Below are 13,392 nucleotides of genomic sequence, written 5' to 3'. Positions count from 1 at the left end.
TTTGATAAAATGAATTTGTTGAGTGGTACCACAACCCCCATAGGATTTAAGTGTCATTTGGCAGTTAGTATAGTGGCTTCTTTAGCTTGGTATATACCTGGCACTTACCTCTAAACATCAGCTTTTTGTTAAAGACCATCTTTAAAGTTCTGTTCAACAGTAGAGCACTTAATGTTTGTTGGTACTATTTTGGTACCTGGAAATTATTTTTCCATAGAACTGTTGTTAGAGGTAGTAGTTAAGTTTCTTGGGTAGCCTGCAAGTATATACAGTATAGCAAATTGTATCATTAGATCTCATCTTCAAATTTTGGGGAGTTGACCCTGAAATGTCAGAGAAGGAGGGGGAGGGACATGCTTTGGAGCTTGGAAGAGAGTCCAGTGGGAAGGGTAGATATGGCTGCAGGGATGGGGAGGAGTGGGCACAGTAGGACGTATGAATGAGGGAGTGGCTGAAGGCATTGGTCGGCTTTCAGAATCTGAAAGGCACATAGGGCAGCAACACCAGTCATTAGTCTTGGTCACATCTAAATAGGCAGGTGTGGAAGCTGTTGGCAGCTTTCTCTGGATATCCACCTTATTTGGGTGAGAAGCAACCGGTCCTTAAAGGCACCACTTAGGTCCATGTTGTGCCACATGTTTGAGCAGGTGTCTCTTGAATCTCTTTAAAAACTGTTGGTATTTGTGACTGCTCTCCAGCAAATGCTGTACCATTAGCATGTGGCTGCTCTTGGGATGACTGTGTAGTTCCAGTAAAGCTAAGGATAGAAGCATAGTAAAACCAGCAAGGCCTTAGGGTTTGGCCTCCTGATTGTTTTCAGAGACACTGTAGACTTCTTCGTCTTTACCTTTCCCTCCTGGATCATAGGACTCAACAAACTGATGTCTCCGTGTCATTGTCCATTCTTCCTTTTGGAAGACCTGAGAGTTGTGTATTTTGTAATCTCTACCAAATAACAGGCTGACTGTGACTCAGCCAGAGGCTCAAGGTCTGTAAGTTTTCTCAGATCTTGGCTTAGTAACAAGAAGGAATAAAGCAAGGCCTAGTCTGCAGCATTATAATGTGGGCTCCACATGACCCATGCATGGCTGGCTGTTCTTTTTGTCTTTTTCTGTTGGTTCTCACCCCCATCTGAGGCAAGGGGAATTCAGAGAGAAGAATTTACTTTACTGCGGGCCCTGTGTGTTTTCTAGGTAAAGTTAGTAATGCTGAAATTTTAAGAGTTACATTTGACTTTTTAAAAAAAAAGTTTTATATTGAAATAATTTTGGACTTTCAGAAAGTTGCAAAGATTTTCTTTTTACCTTCCCCTAGGTACCCAAGATGTTAACATTTAATATTTTCTTTGTCATTCATTCCAACTTATATACCTCATTTAGATTCGCCAAATGTCTCACTCATTTCCTTTATAGAGGCAAGGATAGTTTCTTTTTCCAGGTCTAGGACATTTCATTTTGTTGTCACGTCTCTTTATTTTTCTTTAATCTGGGAAGTTCTTCAGTCTGTCTTTACTTCTCAGCACGGTAGCATTTTTGAGCAATAGAGCTAACTATTTTGTAGAATGCCTTTCAGTTTTGGTTTGTCTGCTATTTCCTCATGCATTTTTGGCAGGAATATCACAGAAATGATGCTGTGTTCTTCTCAATGCAAGATATCAGGAGGCACATGATTTCTGTTTGCCCCATTTATTGATGATGTTACTTTGAGCTTTTGATTAAGGCCAGGTTTCTCCACATTATAATGTTACTGTTTTCCCATATGTAGTTAATAAGTATCTCCTGAAGAGATGGGAGATAATTTGAGACTAGGTAAATCTTCTGTCATTATACTTTACCTACTAGTTTTAGCATCAGCTGCTGATTCTTTTCCTGTTTGGGACAGTTACTGTGGTGGTGGTTGCCTAACTAGATTTTTAAAACATTATTGGATTGTACTTTTCACCTTTAGCTGGCAAAGCAGACCTAAAATTTGTCTTAAATGAGATATTGAATTATGTAATCTTTTACGTATTTATTAAATCTTGCAGTAAAACCTGGACAGTTGAGAACTGAATATAGTTTTTTAAAATGAGGCACTGGGACCCTGGCCTTGTGCTCAGTAGCAGCTGCTTCGTCAGGGATCACGCGAGAGCTTTCCTTCCTCTGCCGTTGGAAGCTGCGTGTCAGAATGTACACAAGTAGCTCCTTACCAGCCTCAGAGATGCGTGTTTTCTTTCAGGATATTAGTTTCTTTTTTTGTGTTTGGTTTTGTTATACTGCTGTTGTAGAAATGAGAATTGCATAGCACTGACTAGGTATTTTTTATTTTAAGAGTGTTATTTCCTATTACCTTTGTGATAAATGAGGTTGCTTCAGAAATAAAGGATATTTTCATCACTTGCAAGGATAGTAAACCTTTTTCTCAAGTGTTTTGTTTTTTTAACTTCCATACAAATATAATGCCTGATTCTAGTAAAATAAATTAAACTTATTTAGTGTGGGCTTAAAGAATTCTGTTTAGGAGAAAAAATAAAATGTATTTTATTCTTTTCCTTACGTAAATGGCAAAACATTTGGAAAGTGTTTGCTGTTCAGACAGACTTTGGAAAGACACCGATGCTGTGTTCATTAAACACCCGTGAAGAATAACTAAAGTAATCAAGATGGAATTCTTGAATAAAGAGTTTAGTTTGAGATTTAATTTTTTCTATTTATCCCTTTGGTGCCAATCACCGTGGATATGAGAGATGGGATTTTGAGAAGTAAGTAATTGTGAGTTTGGGGCAGAAACCCTTTATGAATTAACTGTATAAGTGCATGGTAGGTGTCCTTTTGGAAATCAGGTATATTGGTTTTTAATCAGTTCCGTTTTCTTTTTTCAAGAAGCAGTGACTGGGACCTGCTGATAAAGCCCGTGCTGAGAGGCACAGATCCCAGAGTTCTTAAAGCCTTTTCCAACCGTAATAAGTGAAACTAATTTTTGATGTTTAACATTTTTAAGCCTGTGAAACCAATAGGGCAGCATCAGTATTGAAAAAAAGGAAGCCAAAAGTAGGACTGTGCCTGCGAATGGGCCTTGAAAATTGTTCCTCAAAAAACAAAAATAAAAACAACCGTGTGCCGTTTGTCCCTGCGCTAGCATTGTGGCAGAGCAAATACGTATTTTCCAGAATCACCTTCCCTTAAATTAACGATCACATCAAGGATGCATATTTTCTGGTTTGAGGGGACAGCTCAAATTCGTATGTTTGAAGCGTAGATTCTGCTGACATCTTTGGTTTTTGTCATGTAGTAACATAGTTGCCTTGGACTGGCCCTCCTGTTGATTAAAACTTCTTTGTCATTAACAGTCTTGGAGGGGAGATAGTGGAATAATATACTTGGGTTTGTGTCAAAATGATGAAACTGTTCTGGTTTTAAAAAAAAAGTTGTTTTAAAAAAAATGTATCAGTTTTACATGCTCACAGAATATCTGAGCGTATTTGTGGCTTGTTAACCCAAGGCCTGGATTGGAAGTACATTGCATTCATTGATAGTGATCCTTAAAAATTCCATCCTTTGGTACTGGTCTTTCATGACATATTTTCTTTTTTATAATTCAAATTATACCAGTTAATAGAAGTGAGTAGAGACATATATTTTAAAATTAAGTGCTAAAGCCTAGATTAAATTAAGTAGGCAACACTTAGGTTGAATGTCACATTTTGGAAAGAGAATTTTCTCTGGCATTAGCCTGCTGTAGGTAAATGAGACCCCCTTGGTTTGGCAGCAGTGAGTTTCTGCTATGGAGTGGATCACGTCTCCGCTATCTAGATAGATTGCTCAGGTTGATTTCATTTATAACTGTACAGTGTCAGAGTAGAAATGAATGAGAGAGGTTGTCTGTGAATTTTGTTTGAACTTTGTATAGCTAAAAGTCCTTAAAAATTACTTTTTCTGTAAATGACTCCAGTAGGATAGTGTTTGGCACCGAAACATAGGTAAAGTTCATAATGTTGAAATATGGGTAGTTTGTTAATATTTAAATAACAAAGATGGGAATGGCCTTTAAAAAAAGAAAAACACTAATGTTTGAATTGAGTCGTGTTCTTTTCTAGTTAAATAAACAGAATGCTCTCTGATTTGGGGAGATCATTAATTTATAGCCTGAGCTCTGTTTCTAGAGCAATTTCCTAAAAAAATCTGAAGGCATTCTCATCGAAGAGGGGCAGATATACATTGGAGGAGATCGTTGCTGCATTTTAGGTTCCCGTCTAAGAAGGGGTCCTTTCTCAGAGATGCCGTGAATGCTCCTGCAATTGCTGTCGCGTTCAGAATTTTTCCAGTGCGCTGCATTGTTTGGCTTTAGTTTCTCTGAGAGGACTCTGGCTACAGTTTACTCTTTTCATCTTGGGTTTTAGTTTTATGTTGATGTACATGTGGTGCTGTCTTAATGGAATAAGAATTTGAATCACCCCACTCTCCCCAGATAATGCGGTTTTGGCAGATTTACCTGTCAGAGTACCTGGAACATTATCATGCGTAGCATTCAGAATTGATGTATTTGTTTAAATTGTTGAAATAAAGATTCTGTCAAACTTGGTAAGTTTAAAGTTACTTTTTGTCAGTGCTATTTTCAAAGCTCTAATTGTTTGCATTACATACAAAAAAAAAAAAAAGCTGAATTGAAAAATATATTACAGTGAAGCAAATCTTGACATTCTGAGCTCTTTTAGGCTATAATCCAGAGAGCAAAATTATTTTCTTTTCATTTTCGTGAATACTTTTTTTGGGTAGAAATATCTTAACAACCGTGTTTCCAAAGGTAAAACAGTTCATTCAGATACAAAACTGAATGTACACTCCAGTTAGCTATTGTAAGAATTTATCATTGGAATGTGTGACTCTAAGAAAGATGGTACATACTCTGTTTTCTTAATTATTGTAATCTCTTACCACTAAAGATTGGGTATACAAAATATAATGCATTAAATATTATATATATAGAGAGAGGGACTCTAAAATATCCATTTCAAGGAAGGATATTATTTTTGTTGCTAATACCAGAAGGTGTAGGTGAAGAATACATTATTTCATACAAAATCATCTAAATGTCTGCCAAGTATTTTTTTGTGTCTGTCCTGCCTTCTGTCCTTTACTTTTTCTTTGGGTTTCTTTTTGTTTGTTTCCTATTTCCAGTTAGGAGAGTTTAGAACCATTTTCTTTGTGGTATGTTTCCCTGATACGCAGCGGAAAGGCATCTAGGACACTGGGGAGAGAAAAACCCTCTCGGAACGGCCTTCTGCTGGACGCGGTGTGCTCAGCCACCTGGGGAGGCTGGGCCTTCTCTGCTGTGGGGGGCTGTGTGTCTGGTAAGGATCATCTAGAACTGACTGACTTTCATTAACTTTGGTCATTTCTCAGTGGTTTCTTAATTTAAGTGTTCTTCTGTCTATCATTCCATACTCTGAGCATAGTCCGGGGGGCTTTTTAAATGGTGATTTTAATTCTTTGAAGCCTTGTTCTTCTTAGTTCTGAGGAGTAATTTCAGTAATTTCATATAGATGAACAGTTAGCGGACTGTATGGGAAATAAGCTGTGCCTATCCTGGTAAGGGAAGGTGTAGCTGTTTGAATTCCTTTACATTGAGTTTAAAGACATATTCATTCCCATAAAAAATTGTGTATAGCCTTGAAGTTGGAGCATATTAATATAGAAAAAATAAAAATGGGGCCGAGTAATAGGTTTTCCTCTCAGGTTTTTAGGTGTGCCTGCTTAGATCTCCTTGCATTGAGGATGTCTTCTTTTAACCTTTTCTGTATGATTGGGTGATCACCTAGAATGGTGTTCCTTATGCTCTCTTTTAATTATGTTTATCTGTGCTTTAACAAATCTTAAGAAAAGATTTCAGATGTTACAAGTCTAATTAAAGAGACAGACAAAGCACAGTTTATACTGTAGATTTTTTCTGCAGTTCAATTAATCAGCATGTTTTCTCTTTTAATTAAAACCATTTTAGTAAATTAAAGCCCACAGCAAAACACATATATAATTTGTTTGTAATTAGCTCTTAATTGGTGGTAGTTGAAGCTTAGCACCCTTGGTTTCTTTCTTCATGATTGCCATTTTATTAGCAGCCAGTCATTAATTAATCTTTTTCTAATTAGCTTATAAAACTGTTGATGGCACATTATTGTAAATGTGATTTTAAGTTCAAAGCTTGTTAATAAGCTTTCTTACTTAGAAGAACGGAGATAAAGAAATTGCTGAAAACAGTACTACAGTTCTTTAAAAAAAAAACTGTCTTTCTTATGGGGACTGTGTAAAGCATCTAACAGCTTATGGTTAATTTTTTAATGCTTTTTTCCCCTTATGAATGGGATAAGTTGCTTGAATATAAATGTCTATATCCAGGACTAATTTCAACAGTATAACATCTTTTCGCTCTCCTTTGGATTACTGTAATCTACATATAATTTGAAGCCTTAATAGTCATCATTAAAACAGGTGTTGTATAAACTATTTCACTGTGAAATCAAAGTTGAGTTGAGGAAGCAAAGTATATCTTCTTTACACCTCATGGACCAAACACATACTGTTTCTATAAATTGCAGATGAATCATATATGAGTGTGTATATGTGTACACACGCACTCACGGTATATATGATATGGCTAAATATAAAGATCTTTGTGATGTGTTTGAAAAATAGAATTTGATGGCTAATCTTGGAAGTATAAAAACTACTTGGCTTAACTCCTAGATAGTTGAGGGTATAAAAATAAGTAATAGGTGTTTCTACAATTGAACACATACAGATAGGTGTAGCACACAAACGTGTAAACCTGTGCGTGCACATTTTAAGATGACAGTGAAATTAGTTTGTTTCTGTAAAAGAAGACGACTTGATGTAGAAGGTGACTGGAGAGCGCGTGGCCTGTTTGCAGACATCACAGCTTTGGCATCTCAGGTGTGACCACGGAGAGGACCCAGTCTCAGTGCAGACACCCCGGATTTACTACAACACATCGCCACATTACATTGTAGTTTGAGTGAAACACATTAGCCACATCATATTGTTTGTTGAAATTTACTACTGATTTCCCAAAACTCCTTAGCTGCGTGGTGTTCTGAGCCATTTATCAATATTAGCGCAGAGTTTTGAAAGTTATAAAAAACAAGAAGCATCATCAGTCACTGAAAGAGCTTTTTCTTATTTGCTTTTTGAACTTTCCATGTTATTTCAACTTTGGCTATTTCTGTGCTTGTTTTTATGAAGGCATTTTATGATGCCATGCAAGAGACACTAGAAAGGGATAGCTGACAAGGAAAAAATTAAAAATTGGATAAAAAGTAAATGAATAATGTCATATTACCAAAAAGATGAGAGGCTAATTTGTGCCGACTTTTTGCTAATTTTGTTCAAGCCTCAAAATGAGGAGCTGTCACCCGTTCTGTGTAGCACTGATGACAGTGCCAATGATCCATGAAATAAGCTGCCGCTGGCTTTGTTCTGATAAGAATGAACAAATCTGCACAATGTTCGGCTCCCAGAATCTCATTTTCATACTTGCATGCAGGCTAAAAGAAATAAGCTGTTTGCAGGCTTGATTAATCAGACATTGGAGGGGTTTTTGTCTCTTTGATCTCTTTCGTCTCCTAGGTAACTTGCTTGACATTAATGTTGAGCTTGAGTAAAGACAATCAGGAATTGTCGACCAAACTGATATAAAAATTAAAGACCTTAACACTTTAAGTACTCCAGTAATGGTTCCGCTTTACTTCAGAAAACATCTGTTTTCATTTAATTAAAGAACAAAAGAGAATAGCATAAATATTTTTCATAGAGACCTATTACTCCATAAAAAGTTAAAGTATGATAATTGGTATTTTTAAATAAGTGCCTTGAAAGTGTTCAAAAGGGAAGAAAACTTCATAAATCTGTTACGAGCTAGTAATTTTGAGATGAGTAAAATATTTTATGAGATGGATAAGAAGTTTACAGTTACGCTAGATGAAGCTGTTTGAATCAGATGCCTCAAATGATTATCAGCAAACTTTGGAATGGCACAGGTTTAGCCGGAAAAACCAACTTGATTTTGAAAGTTTGTCTTTTAAAAATCTCTACTATGTTACAAGATGCTCCATTATGTCTGTTTTACAACCCAATATGATTTACACATGCTAAACCTGTAAAATTGAAAGGAATTAAAAAAATGTCGCCGTGCATTTGCTTGAGGTTATGCAGACGCTTTTACAAATCTTCCAAGTGGCTGTAAAGATGAATGCCCCAAGGGTCCAGCCAGGGCCCTGCTTTTCCAACCAGCTAAAGCCCTTATCTTAAATCCAAGCAAAGTACCATTAATCTTTTTGAAAGACCTTTTATGGCTTTTAATATATCCCAAATTAGAACATTTTACACCCTTGGTTCCTGAAATATGGTGATAAAAAGCCTTTAGAGCTTAATTTTCCTTACCGCTTGCTCTGACCAATTTGCAGTTCTTTGTGATAATGTTTAGACACCTTAATTAAAATGCAGCAAAATATTGGATGTTCTATATGGAAAATGCTGATACTTTGGCTACACATACAAGAGATTCTGTATATATTTTTATTCATTTAAAACATTTTCTTTCCACACTGGGTTGCTGTAGTTATCTGATGACCCAAAACATTTTTTTTTTTTAAATATGAAAACCATTGACCAGGCTTTTGTGATGTTTACTTTGGACATGAAGATGCATTTTTCTTTTTACAGAAGTGAAAGGGGGATTCTTGTTGGCCTATATTATTTGTAATACTGAAACATAGCACGATATTCTTTTATCTTCGGGAACTCGGGTTAGTCATCTTGCCTGGGAAAATGAGTTTCTTCTCAACTGTCTCTTCCATAGAAGATCTTATTATCCTTTCATATTTCCAAATATTTCTGTTCTTTTTTCTTTCTCCATAGGAATAAGTGAAACACATTTTAAGCATGTGAAGGACACAAAATTGATAGGACTTTCCATCATCATTACAAGTTAAGAGATTCTTTCTGTAAAATACATAAACGAGGCTTGTTGAATGTTTATCAGTTGAAGAACATTTCATTTAACCTAACCCAAGGCAAAATATAGTTGGAAAATATACCTTTTATACAGACAGGTCTGTTTGAAAGTATTACCTGTATTCCTGGACATTTATTATTATCTACTTAGTCCACAGAAATGATGGAGCCCTCTCGTGTAAATATGTGTCTTATACATTTTAATGAATTATTTTTAATAAATTTATATATGCCTTAAGAAATATATGCTCTAAATCCTTACTGTGATGCTGATTGTGCTGGTCTGGCCTAAACGTTGCCAGAAAACTAAAAGCTTTTACTTTCATAGGGTGTGTGACCATGTTGAGATGATGAGTCCCATTTAAATGAAACACATTGAGGTATCACTCTTCGGCTTATTGATTCCCAATCCAAAAAACCCGTGTTGGGAAATTTCAGTAAGTCAAAAATACAAGCTACATGTTAATTTACAACAGTTTTAGAAAATAATTTTTTCACATGCTTAATGGTACATGGCAGATATGGTTCAGACCATTTTTGCTTTATCCTCCAAGTATATTCTCAATTTAAATATAAGATAAACTTGCCAAATGGGACTTTTGTTGGGAGGTAGACTTGGCAAAACTGTATCATATATCAAATTTGCATTTGATACATAATACATAGGAATATAGCTAAATAGAAAAACACAGAGTTCTACATTTTACCTTTTGGAGGGTGGGGGCAGGGAAGTTGCTAAATATTTTGCAGGGATGTGGAGAGACATGGCGTGCATCTTCACACAGGTAGCAAGCTGGGTTTTAGGACAGTGGACAGTTTATTGGGTGCATCTGCTGCTCCCCTGGGAGCCCGCAGCCCCCACGTTCCCAGCCGCCTTACTTTAGGTGGAACTATGTGACTAGTTGTGAGCAGAGGACTGTGGGCAGAAAGGATGTGTGTCGCTTCTGGACGAAAGCATTTAAGAACCAACGTGAGACCCTCCACATCCTTCTCTTCTTCCGCACCAAACTGGAAAGTCATGCATTGAGATGCTGGCGTCACAAGGTGGAGGAGCGCCCAGCCATGCAGTGGCTGACTAGAAGGGACAAATGGAGAGTTTTTCTGGTGGAATCCATCTTCGTGATTAATAGCCACCGTGTCTTTCCGGCTGTATTTTCTCCTCAGGTGGTGCTGCTTTTAAGCCCTTTGATTTGTAGCCTTTTCTTAGTTGACTTATCTGAACTTTTCTATGATGAAGAATTGGAAACAAAAGGCAACCAGGGGAAGGAGACCAGTATTGAAAGAGTCAAACAGTTCACATCACTGGCAGCCCCTTCTGCCTAGGCCCCCAGTGTGAAGATCAGCTTTTTTTGTTCAGTGCTGTACCTTTAACGCCTAGAACAATGCCTGGCCAAACAGTGCCTTTGGGCCCTCATGATAGTTGTTGAATGAATGTTGTCTTGTGAAAAAAAGACGATGAAGGTGGCGGTGCTGGTCATATCGGTGTGAATTTGGGGACTCCGAAGTAAGTCTTTCTCAGGTGCTCTCCTAAGTCGCAGTGGATCCTTCTCTGGTCAGTGGTTTTCCTGTGGGTGTTGACCAGTTCAGCACTCTGGTTTGGTTGTCGGGTTGCTTCCATTCTTCATGTATATTCTTACCTGGACTAGAAAATGAAATCGATGTGTGCTGTCCTTCATCAACTCTAAGCAGTGCTCGATTCCTACTTGTTCGTTTCATCCTAAAGGAAACTGTTCTCCAGAATAAGCTAAAAGAAGTGTCAAGCGTGTCAAACCTCTCTTTCCTAAATTGGCTTCTCATACACGTGCTCTTAACCCACCCACGATGCCTCACTATTGGCCCGCAGGTCCCTAAAGCTCAGGCTTTACCACCTGGGCCTGACAGTGGCTTCTTTCTTGTCTTCCCATCTGTTGTCCACTCATACGCATTTGAGTGAGTCCAGGGACAAAAAGGGAGATTTTCAGCCTTTGTTGTTCAACCTGGGTGCTTAACAGATATTTTTATTTTTGAGCTATCCATGTAGGCAGGCATTTTGGAAAATCAGAGCCACTACAACAAGATCACCCCGCTTGTCCCGGAGGTACTTGCTGAGCAAGTTCAGCAGCCAGAGAGCTGTGTAGAGTATGCAAACTGTATGTAGGCTATGGCATAGAGGCTAAAGGGCTGGAGAAGTACAGAAAGGAAGACTGTTTCAGGTTGATTTAGAGAAGAATGCAGAGGGGTGGGGTGGGGGGCGGGCTAGGGTGGGTCGGAGGCTTTGTTTTAATGGGACCTTACAGGACTGGTGCAGATGGGTGTCAGGCCAAGAAGGAACAGAGGGGCCCACAAAGGGAACACTTAGGTGCTCTGGTCCTCAGGCCTGGCCTTCTCGCCTCTTAGCACCCCCTATATTCTGTTTTCTATCAGTGAATTAAAAGCTGTCGCCCATCATACCAAGTGCGTTTATGAAGCAGTAATTAGCTTTCCCATGTTTTATTAATCACATCTATGACTGCCAATCAGAGCTTCTGATCAGCATGAGATAACTGATGTGACCATACTGAGTTGCTATAATTCTAGCCCAGAGCAAGGAAACTTGATGTCTCTGTCAGTCTGCGCAGCCTTATCAGGGGTAAATTCCTGTTTGGCCTACTGAAATGCTGGAATAGCTTGAAGATCTTCATCATATCCTTGTGGACCCTCGAGGGCCCTCGGTTTGGGAAGGATTTCCATCCAGGAGACTGGTCTAACCAGGGTATAGGGTCTGCGGGAGGTAAGGGAATACGGGCCTCCTCCGTGCATTCGGTGACTTCGCTTCTTCAAGGGAACCTGAGCATAAGAATTTCTAATTTGTAGCTACGGCTTTCATACCCATAAGTTCTCAAGTATTTGTCTGACTGTCATTCTTGTATTAGCTGGAATTTTTTTTTCACTTTTTTTGTTTTCTCCTTTGTAATTCATAGCTGGGTGTAAAAATTGCTAAGGCGGTTGCCTGCCACAACTTTGTAAAAGCCAAAAAGGATGCTGAAAATTCACAGGTTGCCCGAAAAAAGAAGAAACTTGCATGGGGGTAAGTTTGTTTAAGACTTAGTAGTAATTCTAATAACTTCATGGGAATTACAGAAATCCTGGAATACATCATATGAGTCCAGTTTGTGTGTGATTGTTACTCATTTTATTCTTTGTGTCTTTGCTGCATATTTATCATACTGTAAATATGGAGGCATTTCTTTATCCTTTTTGATACTTACTTTGTCGTGGCAATGTTTCATTTTACTGTGGCACTTAGAAAGCATGTTTAAGAAAGCATTTCAAAAATAAATTGAGATTTCTATGTTCTTTATTTTAGGTTTGAAGCAAAGAAGAGATGGGAAACCAAGAGCAACATGGGATATATGTAGCTTGCCACAATTCCTCAAGACGTTGGAGTCTTGACTTGGGTTTTTGCTTGAGTCTCCAACTGCTCAATTTACTGAAAAGATTTTCCTGCTTATGTTAACTATGTCGGGAAACTGGTAGAAATTGGAAAAATAAGCATAAAATTTGGGAGTTGATTATTAAATCTTTTCAAGTCTTTCTAAAGAGTTGATTCGATTGAAGTGAATGAGATGGAGCATTCTGTTGTTTGTACAAGAAATGTCCGCATATGTAGCAGGAAAAAGGATAGGACTTTGTTTGTGTGTTGATTTATTTATTTACTGAACCCTCCAGTATAAAATCAGTTGTACTTTTCATTCATCTGGTGTAGCGTACCCAGTGAGCTCCTTCTTCTTTCTTATCTATATCCAGTGTAACTGCACTTATTCTGGAATCGTGTTTTTAAGATTGACGTTTGTTTATAATGGATTAGTCATAAGTGCAAGAAAGTCTCAGTTTATACTGTCTTTATAAATGACTTTAATTATATTAATGTTATAAAAGTAATTACTGGTTCTTTATTGGAAGCAGTAGAATTGATATTTCATAGTCAAATAATGAAAGCAACTGACTAATTTTTATATACCTTCAGATAAAATATTAATAATTTTTAAAAGGTCAGAATGTAGTATTTGGACAATGATTCAGCTTTGCCTGGAAATGTCTTCCTGAATATCTCTTTCAGCCTTACCATTTCTTAAATTATGAGATGGTTCTTAGAAGAGAAGAGGGTATAATTGTACTAGGCAGTTACAACTCCAGGCGATACAACTTGGAACCTTCTAAGAACAGTTTGATTGATTTTCCTCTTTCCCATTACTTTTTTTTTTTTTTTTTAAGAGGCTTTATTTGAGAGAGAGTAAGAGCATGACCCGGGGGAAGAGCAGAGGGAGAGGGAGAGAGATTGCAAGCAGATCCATGCTGAGTGTGGAGCCTGACCTGGGGCTCCATCCCAGGACCCTGAGATCATGACTTCAGTCTAAATCAGGAGTCT

General features: G+C 37.7%; 1 protein-coding gene across 2 annotated transcripts in view; it reads left to right on the top strand.

The window, feature by feature from the left end:
- The window catches only part of FAM204A (family with sequence similarity 204 member A), a 31,907-nt gene extending 19,188 nt beyond the window's left edge, over positions 1-12,719 (top strand). For both annotated transcript variants that reach the window (XM_059398688.1, XM_059398689.1), the window contains exons 7-8: positions 11,945-12,051; positions 12,331-12,719. In XM_059398688.1, the coding sequence (XP_059254671.1) occupies positions 11,945-12,051; positions 12,331-12,382 (159 nt within the window). In that variant the 3' untranslated portion in view covers positions 12,383-12,719. The remainder of the gene's footprint in view (positions 1-11,944; positions 12,052-12,330) is intronic.
- Positions 12,720-13,392: the final 673 nt, after the last annotated feature.

This window comes from Mustela nigripes, chromosome 4 (assembly GCF_022355385.1).
Source record: "Mustela nigripes isolate SB6536 chromosome 4, MUSNIG.SB6536, whole genome shotgun sequence".
Taxonomy (NCBI): domain Eukaryota; kingdom Metazoa; phylum Chordata; class Mammalia; order Carnivora; family Mustelidae; genus Mustela; species Mustela nigripes.
This window is presented reverse-complemented; position numbering and strand designations above follow the sequence as displayed.